The sequence below is a fragment of the Glarea lozoyensis genome (genome assembly GCF_000409485.1).
Source record: "Glarea lozoyensis ATCC 20868 chromosome Unknown GLAREA6, whole genome shotgun sequence".
In the NCBI taxonomy this organism is placed as follows: Eukaryota; Fungi; Ascomycota; class Leotiomycetes; order Helotiales; family Helotiaceae; genus Glarea; species Glarea lozoyensis.
The window spans coordinates 2,534,326-2,556,598 of record NW_007361001.1 but is presented as its reverse complement, the minus strand read 5'-3'; the positions used below and the strand labels follow the sequence as shown (position 1 = coordinate 2,556,598).

Here is a 22,273-nt window from a genome sequence, read left to right as displayed (position 1 = left end):
CTTCCAAATAACATGGCTGGATCTCATAAGCAAGGTGGTGCATTTTCTGATTTCGCACGGTTGATATTGATTCACAAAGAGATATTCCTCAAGATGCGACGCAGAGGATATGATAATATGTCAATATCTTCTCGCTAAATACCATCTCGATCTCCACCTATCACAACTCTTATACCCTCCCGTCCAATCTCCTCCAAATCCAAATAAATATCTCACCACATGCCCACCCGTTTCCCACCATCCGCCTCCCCTTCCCCTAAATATCTACCTCATCCTCTCCGCCATAGAAAAATACTCATGAGTCCTCGTAGCCCACTCCGGCAACGGCGGCGAACTCTCATAATGCGTCCAGCCAGACAACTTATTAAGCCTCTGAAGCTCCTTAATCGCAACCGCGGGCTCCGGTCTCTGTATCGGGTTCTCGCGCGTGACATATAATAGCGCGTTTTTAAGATGTTCCGTGTATCTCGGTGGCGGTTTGAGCTCTCCGACTTTATGTTTCGCTGCGAGGCCTGCCATCCAAATGCCTGGGTCGACGTTAGGCGGAGCTTTCATGTCGATGTGGCAGAGGTCGACGTTGGCGTTCGGGGCTTGGGCGAGGGAGTAGACGCAGGCTCCTACGGCCCAGGCGTCGGATTTACTGGTGTGGAATTGGCCTTTTGGGAAGTAGCTTTGTTGGTGTGAGTTTTTGGCGTATGGGTAATGGTTTAGTTCGGGGGCTAGGTAGACAGGTGTGCCGCAGATGGTACCATGGCGTTGTTGGCTGTCGGGATGTTGGTAACCTGTGTATACTTTTGGATTCTCGCATGCAAGGCCAAAATCGCTGATGATGCAGTAGAAGTATTTTTTCGAACCAGGAGTGGAGCGAGAGCGAAGCAAGACGTTGTCTGGCTTGATGTCGCGATGTAAAACTGGTGTCCATCCAGATTTGACAGTTGTCTGCGGGTCACTTAAGCAGTAGCGACCTGTTTGTAGGTATGCAAGACCCTCCAAGAAGTTAGCATATGAATATTTGTATGTTTCAAGAGAAAAGAGGAGTGTCTGAGGATGAAATTCTTTCGCAGCCAATTAGAGTAGGTGTTTAGAAGGGAGAACGAAGGAAAAAGTCGCATACATCCATCAGTCCAATGAAGACATGCCAGATGAATGCTTCCGGTATAGTAGGAGGTTCCCGATCATTTCTCCGTTTAGAATACTGTTCTAGTAAATCTCGTAGGGATCCTCGGTCGCAGAATTCGATATAAAGAGATGCGCTTGGGCGAAGGCTCTTCTCGTCAATGAAGGCGGCATGGTAGCTGGTTAGGGAATAGTGCATGCACTTGCGTAACAATTTGATTTCGGTTTTGGCCATATCTATACTCGATTTATCTGCTTTGAACTTCTTCTGAATGAATAGCTTACCCGGTACTTCAGCAAGTTTCACTACAAACACGCCGCCATTGAACTGACCAAGGGTTCCGTCTCCCGCATCGATAGCATGAACCAGTTTGAATCTATTTTCAACGTCGTAAGTGAGTACCGGCTCACGTTGGAAGTTTTCGAAATCAGCCTGACTTTTGACCACGACCGAACTGGACGCCCCCCAAAGATCCTTGCTTTTGTCGGCTTTAGGCGTTTCTCTGTTGCGAATGTCTTGTCGGCTCTTTTCGCGTGTCTCTCTATTGTAATATATTGTTTTCCAGATACCGTCATCGAATTTCACCAATTTTAGGACCCAGTTCTTCGGCAGTGGTCCTCTGGATGGATGATTAAAGGTGTTGGCGTCTTTTTTTCCATCCCTGATGAAGAAGATGCGATTGTCCTCTTTAGTCGCAAAGTCAAAACTCCAACCCGGAGGAAGCTCGCCGAGTTCAGGGCAGGAGTTCTTAGCCGCTTGTATCATCTCTTCATAACTTGCCATTGTTGCGAGCGAGCAGTAGCTCGTGGTGGATGCTCTAGCTGAGAGCTCGCCAGTGAAGGTTGTCGTGACGCTAGAAGACAAATGAGAAGAGGGTTTTAAGCACCGGCATGTTGAGATCCTAATTCACAACAGTGAATGATGTGAAGATCGCAAATCAGGTACAATCCCTGCGGAGACGAAGCGTGCATGAATGAGCAAGTTAGACAAGCTAGAATAACAGATTTCGGGAGCTGAGAAAAAGTGTATAGGGTAACTTCTATATAATGTAGATCCTCAAGAGCATTCGCAATATCTTCATGAGCTTCGTTGATTAATCAGCAGACCGGCAGGGCAGTTGCTAATTTACAATTTTTGACAAGATTATCCAATGGACTGCAAATTATTACTGTGGTCCAAAGGACTTTGAATAAGACAGTCATGTCTTCAGAAAATAAGACACCTCGTTGTGGCATGGTGGGACGTCAAAACCTAGGTACGTACCTATGTCGCAACACAATATTGCTTGCTCATTTCTCTAGACCAAAAAAGACTGGCGCGAAGTTCATGACCGTGGCTGTAGCGAACAGTAAAGGAAGTTGACTCTAGACACACAGTGTCCCAGGAATCGAACTTGGCATGATGTGATTCATCAAAGTTTTATGACTTGCAGAAAACATCGAATTTGGTTGTGGTATTCCCGTCCAAACAAGTATGAATATTATACCCAGAAAATCTGTCTTCCATTGAACCGTCAAATGACAAGTAACCAAATATCAAATGTGAATATGCCACGCAAGAGGAATCAACTTGATGTCGAGTTGACTGTTATTCCAAAGGGAAATAATAAAAGCCGTAAACACAATAATATGCCCAGCTAGGAAGAACAAACATAAAACTTAAAATGAATGAAGTCTTGAAACGCAGAGGAATAGCACCACCGGCTAGAATTAAAACTTCCTTCCAGGCGGAGGCTCAAGATAAGAAGTGCGCGCATACTCGGAGCACAAGCCGCAATCCACCAGTAATGGATTCTAGCAGCGGAGACGAAGACGAAGACGAGATCGACTTTGACAATCTCTACTTCTTGGAATCTGAGCTGCAAGAAAGCAAAGCGGAAAGACTAGCGCGATGGAAAGCGTTTTATGCAGCGGATGAATATGACAGATATAAATGGCGCTTGGTCAACGACGAAAAAGAAGAACGTCTTTCCGATAAGATTTTCAACAAGCTACTCGCCACTACCTCGTCAGACCCTATCGATATCTCGAGCGCGAGACCCCAGAGTGAGCTGCGTGTAAGAGCGTGGTGGGGAAGGATAAGAAAGGAGCTCCATATCGAGGACGAGGAGATTGGATATCCTGGTTGGAATGGCGAATTCGGGGACAACTTTCATGACAAGAATTTCGTTGGAGATGACGAGGCACCGCAACGATTCCGTCATGGCAACAAGCGGTTTACTCGATGGATGAAACCGGTCGAGGTTGAGGAGATTCAATGGACAAATGCTTTGTCGAAGACGTGGTGAAGTTGATGGACTGGTCCTGTATCTTCTCGTGTAAAACCGTGTGGACGCACAGTAAGGCTATCTCGATAGAATAATGACAATATAACAACACGATCGTATTTGCGAAATCTTGATTTTTGCTAGATAAAAAGTCGAACGTGAAGAAACCGTGCTACGGGAGAGAGAGGAAGAATTAGGCGCTCGGACCACCGTTGGACCCTCGAATCCATCCACGGTTTGTAGATATTCAAGGACACAGACAGGTCAACTTTTTCAACCTCATCTGCCCACAGCAGGTATCTTAGTTCGAGGATAGCTGCTAGCAGAGATTATGCAAAAAGTCGTCGATTCTGTCATTACAGACACTCCGTTGGAAGAGGAAGAGATATCACAGCCAAAATGTAACTTCCAGCAACCCCACGGCGCGCGACAAACAGAGGAACAACTCCAGGATAGTCCCGCTGCCCGACTTTGCAGCGTCCCCAGCGGATGAAAACTTGATCAGCTGAATGAATAGGTTGAACTAGACCTATTGCCTGGCAACCCGAGGAAATTTCAGCAGCCGTCCTCTTGGAGGACCTTGGGCTATTGCGCTCGTGGGCCGAGACATGGTTGCACAAGAGCCGACTTCACTTGAAAGAGTTGAAAAGCGATAGCGGAATATACTGTAGTAGCCATAGTGGCCTACGGTAGTAGACGGATCTTGAGGCTAACATAGTAGTGTTATCCTAATTGCGACTGTACGGGAACGAAATGCGGTTCGTACAGGCCGGTTAGTCCATCAATTGCACTACCGGTACTTTTGCTAATCATTTCAATAACATTAGCTCGGGAAACATTAGACCAGACCAGCTATCAAAGCATCCAAGACTTGAAGAAAAGAGCCAGTATTCGACGAATCTGCGAACAACCACTTGTCAATTTTGGACTGCGGCGAAGAACCACCATAGAATCGTTCGAATTAGGTGCTAGGATTCTCACGATATCGTTTGAAAATGGACATAGAATATTGGTTATGCTTGCAATGTTGCCGTACAGTCAACAATCCTACGGATTTTCAACCCGATTCCACTGCTTCGCGCCTCGACGGCTTTGCGATGCATCTTGACATCACTGCCGAGCAACGAATGCAACAGATATGCACAAAGGGTACGACAACTTTCCAGATGATAACTCGAGGCACGGTGTTTGTACGGCGACAGCCTCTTGAGATAACAAAAAGTCTGCATGGTGACGATCGTGATGCAGCTTACGCGCAGAGATACTGTCCATGATTGGCCGAGCGGCTCACCGATATACTGACGCGCTTCATTTTGAACCGTGGGGTACTCCGTCTGCCAGCCGTCTGGGGGTGGAATCACGTCGAGGAGTGGACACTGGGAACATCGTGAGCTTCACGTCAAGCTACCGGCGGTTCATGGGTTGCAAGTTGCAATTCTGCACATGTAAGGGATCCGGCGGGACGCAGGATGACATCACGTAAGGGACGTGGTTCTTCCCAACACCCAGCCGCCTGACTCTCCATCAACGGCAATATTGTCGCTGAGAGATAAGTGTCCTACAACAAGTGCAACAGAAACGTGATATTTTTCCGAAGTCCTATTCGCAAATCCGACTTCCAGATCAGTCTTTTCGGCTTTCTCACATGAAATCTGTTATCACAGATTGCCCCTCCACACCACGCTTGCCCCACCATAAGCGATGGGCAAATTCAAATGGCTCACGTCTGGACGGTCCTGACTCTAAGCACAATGCGGTGCTAGTGCACCCTTCTAGCAGAAAAATGTCTGGATATGGAGAGGATCGTCATGGCTTATTCGCGCTCGTACCTGGCCTTGAGCCACTCATCTTCATTCTCTGGCCAAAGATCGCGATCGTGAAATTCGATGCGGAAAATCTCCTCGATGAGAGACGGTCCAGAAGAGCTGGCCCTCAAGGCGAACCGCCCCGCTTGAGAAATCTTCAAATCCAACTGGCTGGTTTGACAAGAGACTCCGAAGGGATCTAACCAGCCGATAAAGGTTTAGAGTTTTTTGGTGGGGGATATCGTGTTTAGGATGTGGCTGTGGTAAGGTCGGTCAAGTGTTGACTGTGGCATCAATACAGGAAACAAGTGGCTAAGGTTCTTAGTGCCATCAGTTTTGTGTCAAGGCTACGGGATGAATAAAATCCTCGGACGCCCCTTCCTTTTCATCTTTTCACTTATTTGATCAATATTCTCCAAATCCCACCATCATCAACTATTCTATCCTCAATCACCTAGATCTAGAACACCTCTTCTTCTCTTCTCATACCTAATATCGACTTTCACCAGTCACATCTTCATCATGCCTACCGCCGTTCCAGCGATCAAGGACCTCAATGTCCCTTTCACCAGCTATGAGCCAACACAGAACCCTGAGATGATGAAGACGACAAGAAAGATTATCTGCTTCTCGGGTATGTGTGTTGATCTCCTGTTGATCGTTTCCGAAATCAGTTGAATCGGTGCGGGTCGACCCGTTTGCCGGTCAAACTCAAACCAATACATTGGGATGAGCTTGGTGTGATCGACCAGCTAAAATAGAGGCATAAGCAATATTTCAGACCGCTAACAGAATATGTGCAGATTTCGACGGAACAATTTTCATGCAAGATACTGGCCACATCCTGTTCGACAACCACGGCTGTGGACCAACCCGCCGAGAAGTCCTCGATGAGCAGATCAAGACTGGCGAGCGATCTTTTCGTGAGGTTTCAGAAGAGATGTGGGGTTCTCTCAACGTTCCTTTCGAAGATGGCTTCGAAGTGATGGAAAAGACCCTCGAGATCGACCCAGACTTCCAGGCCTTCCACAAATTCTGCATCAAGAACAGCATTCCTTTCAACGTTATCTCTGCCGGTCTCAAGCCTATCTTAAGAAAGGTGTTGGATACATTCTTGGGCGAGGAGGAGTCTGCTCATATTGAGATTGTGGCCAACGACGCGAACATTACCGAGGACGGAAAGACTTGGGAACCTATCTGGAGACACGACACTGAGCTTGGCCACGACAAGGCTTTAAGTATTACCGAGTACCGTGATACCGCGAAGCTCGAGTCAGAAGACGGAACCATTCCTCTTATTGTATTCATCGGTGACGGAGTTTCTGATCTCCCCGCGGCCAGAGAAGCAGATGTCTTGTTTGCGCGAAGAGGACTACGATTGGAGGAGTATTGCGTCGAGCACAAGATTCGTAAGTTCCATATCACATCAGACTTGCCGACCACGTGTACTAATTTATCACAGCTTACATCGCCTTTGACACCTTTGCCGACATCGAAAAGGAAGTCCGAAACATCATGGTCGAAGACGAAAAGCGAACCAAGGGACAAGGCAAACCAGTCCGTTTCAACCCAAGAGCCAACATGTGGAGAAGAGTCAGCAGCAAGAAGAGCGTTCCCCAACTCGTCGCCGCTACACCTACCAAGGAAGAGAAGATGTTCCTCTGGCCAAATGCCTTCTCGGAGCTCAAGTCTCCTACTATCGCGGAGGGTATTGAGGTTTCTGCGTAGATACTGCCAAAGTTATGGTACTGGTATTTGGTGAGGGTTGAGTCTTTTTCTTGTCTTATGGGAGGCGCATTGGGCATTAGTGGCGTTTTCTTGTGGTTGCACGTACTTTCTCTGGGTGGGAAAATGGGCGTTTGTGCTATTGCCTTTGCGTCTTGAGCGAGATGAGACTAGAGTGTTCTAGACATAGATTGTTGAATGGAATAATCGGGTATGCTTCACTACAACTTTCTTCATTATCGTGAGACATCTGGACGGTGATTGGTGAACTGTGTATACGAGCAGTGTATGGATACGTCGACAAGTGGTAGAGATGTGAGGTCTCGGGTATTGAATAGCTGTGTGGATGGATGTATCTTGTCGGATTTAAGATATCTGACTGACCGTTTCGCCTTTCTTACTTCGTAGTTTGATTACGAGTTGCGGGTGCGGGTGCGGCGTGTTTTAGGAACCTTCTAGCTTTTGATCCTATAGAAGTATAAATAGGGATTTTGTGTTACCATGCGGATGAGGGTTCACGTGTGTGGCTTTTCTCATATCTCGTACTTGGGAACAGCAACTTGTGGGGTAGGCTTCTCAAGTCTAGAATTAATGTCGATATTGATTAATCGAAAGAGTTCTTCTTTGAGATGGTGATGTATAAATACTATAGACATCGAAGCGTAAGATCAGAGGATCCTTAAAGCATGGGCTGTATAAGGTGGGATGAAGCTTTGAGGCTCCTGCGGCGGGAAAACCTATGTAGTGGGTTATGCAGGAGGATGGATGGGGTAAGTTACTGTGAGGGAGAATGGCCGCTGGGGGGAGGAGATGTGTCTTCCAAAGGGAGGGTTGTTGAATGGGAGGATGGTGTTGGTTTTTGTGGCTGAAACTTGGAAGGTTGGACTTTGTAAGGTGGAGGATTTATGTAGTTGGTGGTATAATTATTGTGGTTATGGGTTTTGAGGGTTGGAGTTTTGATGGTCTGGAGACTGAGAAATTGATATGGTGTCGTGGCTGGAATGTAAATGCATTCGATCACTACAATCAAAAGAGTCCTTATCTATCTTAAAGACAATATATTATCTTCGAGGCGCAGTTGATACAAAACCGCCGCATCGCACATCATTCCTCAATCCAGCACTTCTGGTAGCTGATTCATTGGATATACGAACGATCTTCATGGATGGTGATACGTTAGTCCAGCCCTGTAAGCGGTAACCCCGCACTATATTACAACTTTACAAGTGTACGGGTACAACAGGACCAGTACATCCCCCTCTGCAGTGGGCAATCTAATCTCGGACATTCAATACTACCATCATCCATTGCGGTGGGAGTTGTGGTGTTGCATTCATCCTACTCTTCCGGCGGAGACAATTCCCATTCCATCCCTCAATCCGGTTCCAGCTCCAGCTCCAGCCTCAAACAAACGCACCGCAACACGACCCCTCCAGCAGCACACACACACCTGGGCTCCCGCCAGAAAAGCAAAATTAGCCACCAACCACACCAACCAACCCGCGCGCAGGCCCACCGACCTGCCAAAACAATCTCGTCCAGACGCTCGTTCGCCGGCGGCCCTGCCAAGATCGACGTCCCTTTCCCATTCAGCTTTCTACCTCCAAACTAGCAGCCGCCGTATTCACTTTGACAGGTATTCGAGACTACTTGCTCGAACTTGGCTACGCAATCGCAACCAACAATTATAACCTTTTCGGCAACAACCAAGATTCACGCTTGGTTTCCGATTCTAACCTAGCGTTGCCGTCACGATGGTTCGCAACATTCTTCCCAACCGACTAAAGTCTTTCACCCAGAGCAGCAGCAACAGCAACAGTCGAAGCACGAGTCCGAATCCCAGCATGAAGAGAGCAAACACCAACGAGTTGAATGCGGAAGCCTCAAAGGTCAATGGTTTGTGTTTGAAGGTCGTGGCAATCAGGGTATGTTATGACGACACCGGAGCAGCGGCACCTTTACTGATAGCTATGGGATACAGGGTAGAAATCTGGCTGCAAAGGACAAAAGTGGTACCTCTGACCCAGTGAGTTTAGAAATCTGTAGAATCGATACAAAGACGGAAGCTGATGTGCAATGTCTAGTACTTGGTCGTCACCCTTGGCGATGCCAAAAACGCTACGCAACCAGTCCTCAAGACGCTGAACCCGGAATGGCAGACCTCACTCCAGTTCCCAGTCACCGGTGTCAACAGTCTCCTACTCGATTGCGTTGCCTGGGATAAGGATCGTTTTGGAAAGGACTATTTGGGCGAATTCGACCTGTCACTTGAGGATATCTTCTGCAACGGACACACTGAAGTAGAGCCAAAATGGTACCCGCTGAAGAGCAAACGACCTGGTGGAAAGAAGGATAGCAATGTTACCGGGGATATCCAATTACAATTCTCACTTTTCGATCCCCTAGAGTTGGCTGCCTCGCCCGCTCAGGTAATGGAGAAATTCCGATCATTGACTGGAGCCGACATTCCAGAGACCAATACACCGACAAGACAGCCAAGTAATGGAGAAGAGGACGGCGACGAATATTTCGACGAGGATGAAGAGCCAAGCGATGAAACGGATGATCCATCAAAGCCAGAGAATATTGAAAAGAGACGACGAAAATTGAGATTGAAGGGTCTACGAAAAAAGAAGCAAGCCACGGCATACGAGTTCAACAGCGAGAGTGAAGTTGTGGGAATTGTGTTCCTCGAGATTGGAAAAATTACAGACCTTCCACCAGAACGAAACATGACCCGAACCTCCTTTGATATGGATCCGTTTGTTGTTGCCTCTCTTGGAAAGAAGACCTATCGAACCCGAGTTATCCGGCATAATCTCAATCCAGTCTTCAACGAGAAGATGATATTCCAGGTTCTCAAGCACGAGCAACAATACTCCATGTCCTTTACCGTTATTGATCGCGACAAGCTTTCAGGAAATGATTTCGTGGCCTCGACCGTGATCCCGTTGACAGATATCACTGAGACGGCTCCAAGTGCAAACTCCGAAACGGGTCTCTATTCACTAAAAGAGCCGGCAGAATTGGGAGAAATGCCTCAAAAGAATAGGTCGAGGTTTAAGCTACCAATGTCGCGATCGGCCTCGTCACAGAGTTTGCACAAGCAAAGTCGCCCTGCCTTGGTCACCCACAGATCGAGTAGCAATGCACACAGCCCAAGCGGCTCAGGGACCAGTACACCTACCTTGGCCCCAGGTCCAACATCAAACCCTGGTGGACTTCAGGCCGGTGATGTCCTTCCACCTCCGAATGCAGTAGATGATGAGGAAGGGTTCAATTCGAATGGAGACCCCGACTTACATTCGTTTACCATCCCGCTGAAACTCAAGAACGGCGAGAAGTGGGAAGCTAAGCACAATCCAGTGATGGAAATCAAAGCTAAATACGTACCATACCCAGCACTTCGTCAACAATTCTGGAGGTCGATGCTTAAGCAGTACGATACTGATGAAAGCGGCCGTATCAGCAAGGTTGAATTGACGACTATGCTGGATACCTTGGGATCTACTCTCAAGGAATCTACAATCAATGGATTCTTCAAGCGCTTCGGAAAGAATGCCGACAATGGTGATGATGCCAATAGTGAATTGACCTTTGATCAGGCAGTCATATGCTTAGAAGATCAACTCATGCAAAAGTCGAAACCTCAATCAATGGGTGACAAAATAAAGAGTCATATCCCACAACAACTCGGAGGGACTTCAAGCTCCTTACAGCCTTCGACGGGTACAGCAACTAGCTCAGGCTCAACAAGTCAAACTCCAACATTGATTGATCAGCCGCTACCCACTGAGGCGCAGACTGTTGACGACCTTAACACCCCTGGCGAAGAAGGTGAATTCTTGGAAGTTAATGACCTGAATGACAAAGGTGAAGAGCATGTCGTTGAAATCAGAGAATGTCCAATTTGCCATCAACCTAGACTCAATAAGAGATCTGATACCGACATCATCACCCATATCGCCACATGCGCAAGTCAGGATTGGCGGCAGGTCAATACTATTGTTATGGCTGGATTTGTCACTTCGAGTCAAGCACAGCGAAAATGGTACTCAAAAGTCATTACCAAAATCTCGTATGGTGGCTACAAGCTTGGTGCCAATTCTGCAAACATTCTTGTTCAAGATCGAATCACTGGTCAAATCAATGAAGAGCGTATGAGTGTTTACGTGAGATTGGGTATTCGATTGCTATATAAAGGACTAAAATCTAGAGATATGGAGAAGAAGAGAAGTAGGTTTGCTTATCATTTATCCAGAATTTGTGTAAAACCCAGAAGAAAGATTACTAACCGTCGTGCAGTTCGAAAACTCTTGAGGGGGTTGAGTTTCAAGCAGGGTGTTAAATATGACGATCCTGCTTCTAAGGATGAGATTGAGAAGTTTATCGCATTTCATCAACTTGATATGAGTGAGGTTCTGTTGCCGTTGAACCAGTTTAAGAGTTTCAATGAGTTCTTTTACAGAGCTTTGAAGCCAGGAGCTAGACCCTGTTCAGCACCTGATAATCCACGAATCATTGTCTCGCCAGCGGACTGCCGGTCAGTTGTTTTCAACAGAATGGACGAAGCAACCAAGATTTGGGTCAAGGGTAGAGAATTCTCCATCGAAAGACTGCTTGGAAATGCTTACCCGGAAGATGCGAAGCGATACAAGAACGGTGCTCTGGGTATCTTCCGTCTCGCACCTCAAGATTACCATCGCTTCCATATCCCAGTGGACGGTGTGATGGGAGAACCAAAACCAATCGATGGCGAATATTACACTGTGAACCCGATGGCTATTCGATCGGCACTGGATGTTTATGGTGAGAATATCAGAGTCGTCGTTCCAATTGACTCCGTCGCTCACGGTCGAGTCATGGTCATCTGTGTTGGTGCTATGATGGTCGGAAGTACAGTCATCACTCGAAAGGCTGGCGAACACGTCAAGAGAGCTGAGGAACTCGGATACTTTAAGTTCGGCGGTAGTACCATCCTGTGTCTCTTCGAAGAGGGGGTCATGAAGTTCGATGACGATCTTGCTGACAACTCTATTACCGCGCTGGAGACTTTGGTAAGTGGAGCATGCACCTGTGACCTTTACATGGCGGCTAACACATGTAGATTCGTGTCGGTATGTCGATTGGACATTCTCCTTCGCAGGAACAACATACGCCTGATATGCGCAAGAATGATGCGGATATTTCGGAGAGTGAAAGGGCTGAAGCGAAAAGGAGGATTGAGGGCAGTATTTCGGGTCCGCCGGTTAGTGCGCCGACGGCTAGTATGGCTGGATAGATGCGTAGTATCTCGTGGAGGAGTGGAGAGATCGAGGAGAGGCTAGGACGTTCAACATGAAGTGCTCGGGTTGGATGGATAGCTGGGATTACGACTATGATTGTCTTTTTTGAGATTTCGCGAATTGAAAGGAGATGAATGTGTTGGATTGTGAAAACGTGAGCGGATGTTTGCATGTGCCATTTCTTGTTTGTGGGGCAAGTGGGATGCGTGGGATGAATACACAGAACCGGGATGGGTCGGGGTAGAGGAGAAAAATATAGAGAATATTGTTTTTATTGAGTGGAAAGATCGGGATTTTAGTAGGAGATGAGGAAATTGAGAAATTCAAAAGGGGTTTTGTGAATTAGGTGGTGATGTGAGATGAGATGTTTGGTGGACGCGAGTGCAGGAAGGCACGAGTGTCTTTCTACTACCTGCCTATGCTCGTGACTGGATGAATCAGGCAAGTAATCTCTTTTGTTGCATATCGCGATTTTTGACGTTCGGGGACCGAAGGGTTGGGGGGGTTGTGTTCGGTGTCCGAGAGAACTGTTTGTGTAACGAGCGATTTTGTTCGGTGTCCGGATTTTCAGGGATATACTCATGTACGGTTGAATCAAACGAAGGTCACAGAGAGCAAGGACTTTAATGAGTTGAACTTGGGTGAGGAGGAGATGGTGGGGTTGAGTTGTTGTGGCGATGGGAATAAAGTAGGTATGCTACTTGCCTTAATTGCCATTTGACATGGCGATGGCGATGGGGATTTGATACGGGGATGACTGGTAGTGAGCATTGTATAAAACTTGAAAGTCTCTACAGACAAGCCAGAGATGAATATTGTTGGTGAATGTCTCTCGGGTTCATTGTTCGACTTTGTTGGTAGACTCCTCGCTCACTCACCTTGAGTTGAATTCGAGCAACATGTACTCAATTGACAAATCGTGTTATATACACTTTGGACAACCAATATAATCTCCTTCGAAAACTCGGCATTAAGGAAGTCTGGAACAATTGGTCAGTGGCAAAAGACATTGACCCGAACAGGTAGGATTTATAGTTGATATGGCTTTCAGAAGGATAGGCGTTGCGAGCGGCACGGGGTAGGTGATAGATTACTACGCGTGATGATGCAGTTGGCATTATTGGCAGGCGATTGGAGAGGCAGACTCGAGGATCAAAATTGGTTAATTTGGCGAGATGCACGAAGTGAGGTTTGTGCTACAGAGGGAGGCAAAAAATCAATATTATATAGCGTCTTACAGATTTCTAAAGATCAGCTACTCTCGATATATCATAGAATGTAATGGGAAAGTTTTTGACGATCTAAATATGGATTGGTAGAAAGGGGGGCAGTCACATGACTTGACCCGCTCGCTTAATCGAGCCTTCTGTTCTCCAAAACATGAAACACGACTTGCGCTCTTGATTCATGCTCAAGGAAACACTCAACCAACCCTCAACTCGTCCGCGCCTTACGTGGTCAGCCTGCGGACAACATCATGCACTTTTCATTTTATCTTTCTAGTGCAGCTCGCTGGCAGCTCCCAAAATGTGGCAAACAAGCTTGACAAACAGACCAACGCAGAAGCCAGCTCAGAGTTTCTTCGGCACATCTCCCACACCTTTACAGAGTAAGACGCCTCATGAAGACTGATCTCGGCACGATCCGAGCATAAACTTCGACAACAAATTTCCACGGCGCCAACTGAGTTCTAACCGATCGGTTGGCACCACTATTTCATCCCACCATAAGAAATTCTCCGCAAGGGGAGCAACCTTCATTCGCCTCCCGCAGCCCCTGACCTAAGCGATCAGCCACTCACAACTACGCAACACCTACACGATTAACGAACTTGAGACTGGCACGTTCGCGAATAAGCTGTCTTCACGACGACTTCGCATGAATGAACTAACAAACGCAGATGTTTCAATGTTCCGGTTCGGGACGATGGAGGATCTAGCCCTAGGACTTTTCGTCCCAAGTCTACGTCCAAGGCAGTTTCTTCAGATGGGTTTGTTGGGTTCATTTTGGAGGTTTCATGGAATCGGCCTATCAGAATGGGTATGTGTTTGTCGAAGGCATTAATTTATTTGGATATAGCAACATGGATGGCAATTGCTTCAATGTGTGGGAGGATACGATTGGCTAGTGGCCTTTAATTCGTCTGGTCTCGAGTGAGGCATCTGCATTTTTTGCTTGTTGCTATCTCTCTTGGTGCAACTCCCGAGCTCAATTCGAACGCTCCAGTCCATTTGTTTGCCCCTTTCGTTTCCTCCCCAGCAGTTCATCTCTTCTATAAGATGTTTGCGATGATCCGTCGATCACATTCAAACTCCCCGAGATCATCCTCCCACTTCACATAATCCCAATCGAGCTTCGGCCCCCCACTGTCCTTAAAATGTATCACTCACTCATTATCACACTCATTTCAATCATCACCCTCCTCCCCTCCACATACGCCTCAGACCCAGAAACCATCCCAGGCTTCTCCGTAGTCTGGTCCGACTCCTTCAGCGGCTCCTCCATCGACTCCTCAAAATGGACCACCTACACGGGCTCCGTCTACAACAAAGAACAACAAAAATACACCACCTCTTCCAGTAACTGCGCCCTCTCAGGCAGCGGCACCCTCCTCATCACTCCTCAAAAAGACTCCTCCGGCGCCTGGACATCCTGCAAACTCGAGTCCAAACCCGCCTTCGCCGCCGACGCCGGCGGCCAGATAATCGTACAATCACGCTTCAAGCTAGGCCGTCCCGGCGCGCAACTCCAGGGGATCTGGCCCGCGTTCTGGAGTCTCGGCCAGGTGATGCGTGAAGGCGTAGGCTGGCCTCAATGCGGCGAAATCGACACCTTTGAGAACATCAACGGGAGCCCGCTAGGGCTTGGAACGATCCATTGCGGTGCTGCGTGTAATGATCCAACCGGTCTATCCCAGGGTATCGCGTTTGATTACGGGAATTTCCATACCTGGGCGCATGCCATTGATCTCAGAAGCGGGGATTGGACGCAGCAGAGTATCACTTGGTATATGGATGGACAGGCGTACAATTTCAAGAAGGGGAGTGATGTGGGTGATGAGGCGGCTTGGGGGGCGTTGGCGCAGAAGGCTATGTATATGCAGCTTAATGTGGCGGTTGGGGGGGAGTGGCCGGGAAATGCGGCGGCGGATACGGTTAGCGGTGCGGATGCGGGGATGGAGGTGTTGTATGTTGGGGTTTATAAGTCGAATTGAGGACTGGATCTTCTTGGTGGAGGGGATGGCGGAGATATACCCGGGTTGGTTGGAAAACGATACCCATTTGCTGTTCAAGTTGTTCTTGTATATAATTAGGAAAAGACCTATGATTAACGTTTTCGTCACATTCTTTACTATAAGATGCCTTACTTTTAATGTCTATACGCCCAAAATGTTATGATATCCTTACATACCACCCACCCTCCTCAATCCAACAACATTCACAGTAGTAACCTGAATAATTAACTAATATACCAGCAACCCTACCTCCCCAACTCTCTCAGACACCCTGTTTAACCATCCTCAACACTTTATATAAACCCATTACCATACTAACTCCAACCCCTCCTTCACCAACCCCCAAAATCTCCTTCCACTCCCTCCTCCTACCTCCCCTCCCTCAAAACCAGTACTTATAACCCAATTCCCATTCACCACATCCCTCTCCTCCTCAGCTCCACCCAAATCTAAAAACCTCATATAAATATCAACTCACCTTCTTCTCCCACCAATAAGAGCCTATTCCACCAGCTCCCCCGAGCGAACTGGTTCTAGGTAGATCACCATGACTATCTATCTGCGAGCAGAACTTATGGGAAGATAATCACCTGCTACACGTCAGAGAGCAGCGAACGAAGGTCTGAAATTATGTACTGCGCGTTAGAAAGGAGGGGTCGTGAAGGATACTCTTGTTTTTCTTTTTTTTGGACTTTATCCTCCTGTCTTAGACGAACTCCAGTATACTGAATTCTTTATGTAAAATCAATCCACGTAAACCTCTGGAGAGGTTGGGTATCTTTGAATTACACGGCTGGTTTTGCTTTAGATGTGGTCAAAGTTGTGGTGCTGATAGGACACTTGTGAGGCGCATGTCGATATGTGCATGTATGAAAAGAAGTAATTTTAAGTGTCGTGGAATGATGCCGATTGATTTGGCACTTATGTGCAGGAAATCTGGATGACCGTTTCAGCCTGATATGTTGTAAATATTATACGAAAAACTATAATTCGTTCAATTGAATGTGGGTTCTGGGTCAATGTCGATTGAGAGGAGCTTTTTTCTACAAAGATGACAATGCACAGTAAAAACAGTAGTAGCTACTGGCTACGCGCCGTTTGTCGGACTTTTACAGGTGTCTTGATTCAAATGAATAGCTCACAGAACTCACAAATTATGGTGAAGAAATGCTGACCGTATGAAGTACCCACCCTATGATTTAAACATCCTTCGCAACATGAGTCCAACATCTCTTTATTCAACTACTTCCTCCCTCCCTCCCAGAACACCAACACCCATCTACCCTACCTCCTTTCCTCATCCCCCCCTAAGAACCATACTCCTTAACCCTAGTATTAACAATCTCCCCACCCTCAATATACGCCGTCTGCGTCCCAATCTGCACATCCACCCTCTTCTGATCATTCCAGCCCTCCTCAAACGCCACAACCTTATCGTTCCAATCCGGATCACTCAGCATATCGCGAACCTTCTGCGGGTCGGAGACATAGTAGTTGACTACCGCGTCGTAGGGCGCCATGGTCCAACCCTCGGCACAGCCGCCTTTGAGCTGGTCGAGGTCGGCTTGGAACATGGCTTTGAAGGTTGAGGGGGTGAAATACTGGCGGTTTGTTAATGGATGTTTGGTTCAAATGGAGATTTTGGGGGCTTACCACTTCGCAGCGGTCGATTCCGTGCTTGTGGGCGACGGTGATGAAGCGGGGAATTTGTTCCTCGATATACCACTTGGTCCAAGTCTCTTCGTCCTTTGACTCGTCTCGAAAGTGTAGCACAGAGACTTTGAGTAAAGTAGCAGGTTGTTCAGCCATGATGTCGAAAGAGCTTGTGGTAGTGGCGTGTTTTTCTTGGTACTTGGCAATGAGGGGATCTTTGTAGATGTTGTTTGGGATTCAGAAGCTTATATTTTCATAAGAACTGTTGGTGGCTCAGCTTCAAACGTTTGTTATGTTGGTCTCATTTATCCAACATCCACTCATGTCAAACCAACACAGGCTGTTAGCTTAACGAAGTAGGTGCATTGACACAAATAACCAACTTGAAGCGAGTTAGAATTCCTCGAATCCCAACATTTACCAAAGACTCCTAAAGTGTGTCTTTCAACAATCGGTGAGAATTGCCTCCGAGTCTCGATAGTGAAGTGAGTGTTGATGAATAGTTTGCTTAGAACCATTTGATCATGTTACGCTTTGCTGAAATTTATCATAGTCAACATTCAAACGAAAGTACCAAAACTGGTCATAATAGCGACAAAAAACCACAAGCACATCCAGCAAATCAACCATGGCCTTCCACGCTCTCCTCCGTGTAACTCCTCTCCTCTCAGCCACCAGTTCCCTCACCTTCGCTTTTTGCGAAGACACATTCATTCGCCCTCTTATTCACAATGGCTCCTCAAAGACCGAGAAGGAGGCACGTCGACGTGCCAATAGCATCCTACCATCACACGGGCGTTGGACACAGCGCGGCCTTGTCTTCATCTTTATCACCTATCCAATCAGCATCGCAACCGCGGCAGCAAACTTGGCCCGACCTGACGAACATTTAGGTATATCAACTGAAGCATCTGATAATGCTCGTGTTGCTAGGGTGTTTTATCTGGCTGGTCTTTGCTTCAGCGTACTTCATTTCTTTTTTGGGCATAGCTCTATGGCTTGTTTGAAACGAGTTGCGGAGAACAAAGGAGTCGAAGGGGACGAGAAAGCTGACAATACGGCTAGCATGATATTATGGTTGAGAATCAATGTGATTAGAGGTTTGGTGGCTGATCTTCCATCTTGGATCTGTTACTTGGTCGCGTTTATGTATGCTACGAATTGAAACTCGATCTTTCGTGTATTACAAGTCATCAAATTAAAGAGATTCCATTGCGATGTATTGTGAACATTTATTCCAATTAACCGGGCTGATAATGGCGTTGAATTCCAGTCCAATATATGTGTTTTCAGAAGTCTCGTGTTCATGGCAGCTGCTAAGACTAAGAATTTAAAAGCTTGACTGAATAGTAGTTGTTAAGCAGTCATCGTCTGGAAGTAAGCATAAACAATTCACACCCAACTCTCACCTCCGTCGAGATCTTGGAGTATTTAAGGCATTGCTGTTGACAGAGCCGACGTGTGTAATTCGGACAGCATGGATCTCGATTGCATTGTGACAATATGGGCCTTGTGAATTTTCGATCAAGTAGCTAAAAGACATCATATCTTGTTGGGTGTTGAAGTAGTATTTTCAACCTAAAAAGTGAGCTAAGAACTACCACCATGTTCTAAGCAACTATTTTTCAAGCTTATTCTCATTACTACCAACACCATCTTGTTGACGTTCCAACGGTCTCTCAGTGATATCTGTCCTTGAAAGCATTTCCATGGCGGAATGGTATCTATTGAATCGTCGAAAATATGAAAAACAACAAACCCGAGAGAAAAGATATACGGACATGTTCAAAGTTGGATGTGTAAATCCTTAGTACACGACCACTTAGCAACACAAGCATGGATTACCCAATTCGTTTGGGGACTGACCTAACATCGAACCAACATGTCCCCTCGATCACCTCGACCGGGAAAATCATACTATTCGATGCTGGTAGATGAATATCATTCTTATTCGTCTCTACTTGCTTTAGTCTGTTTTCAAACTGCTATATCGCAAAGTACGGGATCGATTATCACGTGTAGTGAGTATGTAGCTTTCATCCTTCGAACGAGACCCTGGAGAGATTTGCCTCGATTAGCTTTATGTTTTACATTTTACATGATGTATTAGGTCACCAATGATCATCATTCACTGTAAATCAGAGAAATAGAAAGTCAATAAAACTACTGTATCATCCATGCCCAAGATGAAAACCACCCAGCAAGAAAAACTTGTGTATAGACCCATCTATACAGCTTATGACGCCATACAGACCGTAAGTATTCAATAGCGTCTCGTGCTTATTGACAAGGCAACTTTAGGTGCTGACCAGCGAAGTTTGAAACTGGCTGATAAAGCCGCTTGAATTGGGAAGTAGATAAGATTATATGGAAGAAGCGAAGCACAAAACAACAGCGACAACGCAAATTTAAATTTTTTTTCACAACGCGCTTAGAGCTTAGAAACAAACACAATGTGAACACCTATATCTCCCTCTTTTCCACCAATCATCCTTTACACCATCGCGGCGTATTCAATAAGGATTCGCTAAACCACACAACCCCCCTCGCTTAACCACCCATCTAAGCCTCAGCCCCCTTTTATGTACACAGGTACATGTAACCACCCACCACACCTTTCCCATCTAAAAAAAAGTCGTGCTCCAAGCCCCCAGCACACCTCATGGCTAACAGCTTCTCGAAGCACCCAAAGGAATCGCGGCACGAACCCTGAAACATGAGGCTCATCCCTCCCCCGCCGCATCTCATAAGAAACATTTGTCTATGTATACGTCCCCCAAACCCCAGATTGATTGCGCTCAAATTCCTACGAAACAAGAAGTCGAGATGTTACAACCACAACCAACCGACCCCTTCTCCTGGCTCCGAATCACACAATACATCCTCTGGTCCTTCGAATTCGTCGTTCTCTCAATCTTGGAACTCGGACTTTTCTTTCGCGTGACGAGTCGACTTTCAGATGGATCGGGCCAGGTGTGGACGTACGTTTCCTTTCCCTATTTCGAAAAGTGCAATGGCTGATTCTTTTGGGACAGATTGGTGTATCTAATATTCGGCCTAATAGTCTGGACGCTCATGCTCCCCGAACTCATTCTCCTCTCCGTAAACCGCATCTCGCCGCTCCAATACACCACCACACAACTGCTCAAACTCGCGATCCTGGTAGGCGAGTTTCTGAGTTCAGGGCTAGAGTTCAATATCTCTTCAGATCTTATAATAGTATCATCAATCTTCTTGTAAGCCCCTCCTACTTAACCATCTGAACCGCACTAACGAGAACAGCACACCATTCATTCTCTCAATAATCTGTGGCTATCTCAGTCTCCCTAAAGGAAGCCAAGGGGAAGAGGAGTATGACCGCGATGGCAGAAAACGAGGGATTAGTTTTGGTGAGGTGCAGGATGCGTTTGATGAGGAGTGGTTGGAACGGAGGAGAGAACGACAGCCTTTGATTGGGAGGAGAGCTAGCATTTTGACCGTTTGAGTGCGTGGGAATTCGGCGTTCTTTTGGAGTTTGCGTGATACCCTGGGAATTCTAGTGTGTATGTGGAGATCGATGGAGATTTGTACATGTACGGAGAAGGACAGATGAAAGGTGTGTATATTTATAGAAGGCCATCTCTGTGCCCTAATTTCAGTAGTTGTGTGCCTGACATTATCATTTTGTCCTGGTTCGTTCAAAATCTGTCACTGTCAAGATAAAGAATATCCTGATCTGAGTAGTACCCAGGAAATATTTGAATGTAGAACAAGCAGCATTATAAACCATGCATTAAATAAATATGTTAATTACATATATCTAGAGAGCATTCAGTATAATATTCATCCCCTAGACATGATGAGCTCAACGCTCTTGCCGCTCTGGAAATTCAGATCTTTACCATTCATTCTGCTCCCTCAATTCAATACTACAGTAACCGTGCACTGCTACTGTCTAAAACCGCGTTTTTTCGTGATCTGTCGCGTCTTACCACCTTCACACCTTTTATTAATATTATAACTATGTTGCCTCCACGCTAGCCTATAACTCCTATTACTCTAAATCGTCAGTTTAATGGTCAATTAAGCCCTAGAAGTCGTATCAAGATTATAGAACGTTATAATTATAGTTTTACTCCTACCGCAATCGTACTCGGTTTTAACCTAATCGATAAGACGGTACGCTACACACTTGAATAAAGTACTCAACACGCTAACCACGTTACCCTACCTAAGAAACCCCGGAAAAAGAGCTATATATATGTCGAAGAGCGAAATATACTTCGATACGTACGAATAAACCCGAAAGCGACCTACGCCTAGGTCAAATCCGAGGTTAGGCTCGAATGTTCGACTATAACTATTAAGCGCGTTCTAGCCGCTAATAGGATTATAAATTGGCGTGTAAAGCGTCGTCCTTTTCTTACCGATAAACATGCCCGTCAAAGACTTACCTAGTACCTTCGCTACTAAGGTTATACTACTGAGGAATAGGGGTTATTCATGTGGAGCGACGAGTGTTCTGTAGAGCGTAGGCGGGGTAAGGCGCAGGAATGGGTTTTTCGTAACGCCGCCTAGAAATAGAATAAAGAGATGATTTAAACTTATAAAGTAAGTCGAGATATTAGTATAATAGTCTAGGGCTACTTTTAGGACAATAGGAGGTCTAATTTGTACGTCTTAGACCGAGATTTTAAGTCGAAAAAACATAGTTATTCCGCCAACTCCTACCTAGACGTTTTAAATGCCTAGGTAGGCCCCTAGTACGACAAACTCGACGACAATAGATATATTTTTATATAGGATAATACCGCTATTTATACTACTATTAAGGTCCGAGAATAGTTCTAGGAAAGGGGGATAAGGGTGATTAATTGGCCGCCTTACTCGCCAGATCTTAATCCGATTAAGCACATCTAGTAGGTACTTAAAAGAATAGTTACAGAGGAGTACCTACACCTCGTAGGCGCCGGTGAGGACGATATTAAGGAATTATAAGAGGCATTAAAGGATTGCTGGGCCAGAATACCTAAAGAAACCTTCGATACACTATATGAGAGTATACCTAGGAGGGTAGCTGCGTGTATTAAGGCGTAAGGCTGGCACACTAAATATTAGGTGTAAGAAATTTCATAAAAATGTAAAAAAAAATCGCAAAATGATCGCCGACACTGTACAAATCTACTAATAAAGTCGGTATATCAATAG

At 46.2% G+C, this 22,273-nt stretch overlaps 9 protein-coding genes across 9 annotated transcripts; 7 read left to right on the top strand and 2 right to left on the bottom strand.

Moving 5' to 3' along the window:
• Positions 1-264: 264 nt before the first annotated feature.
• On the bottom strand, positions 265-1,900 carry GLAREA_03159 (Protein kinase-like (PK-like); the record flags this gene model as incomplete). Its single annotated transcript, XM_008088243.1, has 2 exons — positions 265-987; positions 1,115-1,900. 2 exons carry the CDS (start codon positions 1,898-1,900, stop codon positions 265-267), a joined length of 1,509 nt encoding a protein of 502 aa, XP_008086434.1.
• Positions 1,901-2,780: 880 nt separating this feature from the next.
• GLAREA_03158 (uncharacterized protein) lies at positions 2,781-3,404 on the top strand (the record flags this gene model as incomplete). The annotated part of the gene is made up of 1 exon (XM_008088242.1): positions 2,781-3,404. The coding sequence occupies one exon, from the start codon at positions 2,781-2,783 to the stop codon at positions 3,402-3,404; it is 624 nt and encodes a 207-aa protein (XP_008086433.1).
• A 1,762-nt stretch (positions 3,405-5,166) lies between these two features.
• Positions 5,167-5,391, top strand: GLAREA_03157 (uncharacterized protein; the record flags this gene model as incomplete). The annotated part of the gene is made up of 1 exon (XM_008088241.1): positions 5,167-5,391. The coding sequence occupies one exon, from the start codon at positions 5,167-5,169 to the stop codon at positions 5,389-5,391; it is 225 nt and encodes a 74-aa protein (XP_008086432.1).
• A 319-nt stretch (positions 5,392-5,710) lies between these two features.
• Positions 5,711-6,916, top strand: GLAREA_03156 (HAD-like protein; the record flags this gene model as incomplete). Its single annotated transcript, XM_008088240.1, has 3 exons — positions 5,711-5,822; positions 5,992-6,597; positions 6,651-6,916. The coding sequence occupies 3 exons, from the start codon at positions 5,711-5,713 to the stop codon at positions 6,914-6,916; spliced, it is 984 nt and encodes a 327-aa protein (XP_008086431.1).
• A 1,751-nt stretch (positions 6,917-8,667) lies between these two features.
• GLAREA_03155 (C2 (Calcium/lipid-binding, CaLB)) lies at positions 8,668-12,194 on the top strand (the record flags this gene model as incomplete). Its single annotated transcript, XM_008088239.1, has 5 exons — positions 8,668-8,838; positions 8,895-8,939; positions 8,998-11,149; positions 11,219-11,970; positions 12,021-12,194. The coding sequence occupies 5 exons, from the start codon at positions 8,668-8,670 to the stop codon at positions 12,192-12,194; spliced, it is 3,294 nt and encodes a 1,097-aa protein (XP_008086430.1).
• A 2,381-nt stretch (positions 12,195-14,575) lies between these two features.
• Positions 14,576-15,412, top strand: GLAREA_03154 (Concanavalin A-like lectins/glucanase; the record flags this gene model as incomplete). The annotated part of the gene is made up of 1 exon (XM_008088238.1): positions 14,576-15,412. One exon carries the CDS (start codon positions 14,576-14,578, stop codon positions 15,410-15,412), a length of 837 nt encoding a protein of 278 aa, XP_008086429.1.
• Positions 15,413-16,740: 1,328 nt separating this feature from the next.
• On the bottom strand, positions 16,741-17,242 carry GLAREA_03153 (Dimeric alpha+beta barrel; the record flags this gene model as incomplete). Its single annotated transcript, XM_008088237.1, has 2 exons — positions 16,741-17,034; positions 17,087-17,242. 2 exons carry the CDS (start codon positions 17,240-17,242, stop codon positions 16,741-16,743), a joined length of 450 nt encoding a protein of 149 aa, XP_008086428.1.
• Positions 17,243-17,714: 472 nt separating this feature from the next.
• GLAREA_03152 (uncharacterized protein) lies at positions 17,715-18,251 on the top strand (the record flags this gene model as incomplete). The annotated part of the gene is made up of 1 exon (XM_008088236.1): positions 17,715-18,251. One exon carries the CDS (start codon positions 17,715-17,717, stop codon positions 18,249-18,251), a length of 537 nt encoding a protein of 178 aa, XP_008086427.1.
• A 1,012-nt stretch (positions 18,252-19,263) lies between these two features.
• On the top strand, positions 19,264-20,570 carry GLAREA_03151 (uncharacterized protein; the record flags this gene model as incomplete). Its single annotated transcript, XM_008088235.1, has 4 exons — positions 19,264-19,341; positions 19,760-20,067; positions 20,122-20,322; positions 20,369-20,570. 4 exons carry the CDS (start codon positions 19,264-19,266, stop codon positions 20,568-20,570), a joined length of 789 nt encoding a protein of 262 aa, XP_008086426.1.
• Between the last annotated feature and the right edge of the window lie 1,703 nt (positions 20,571-22,273).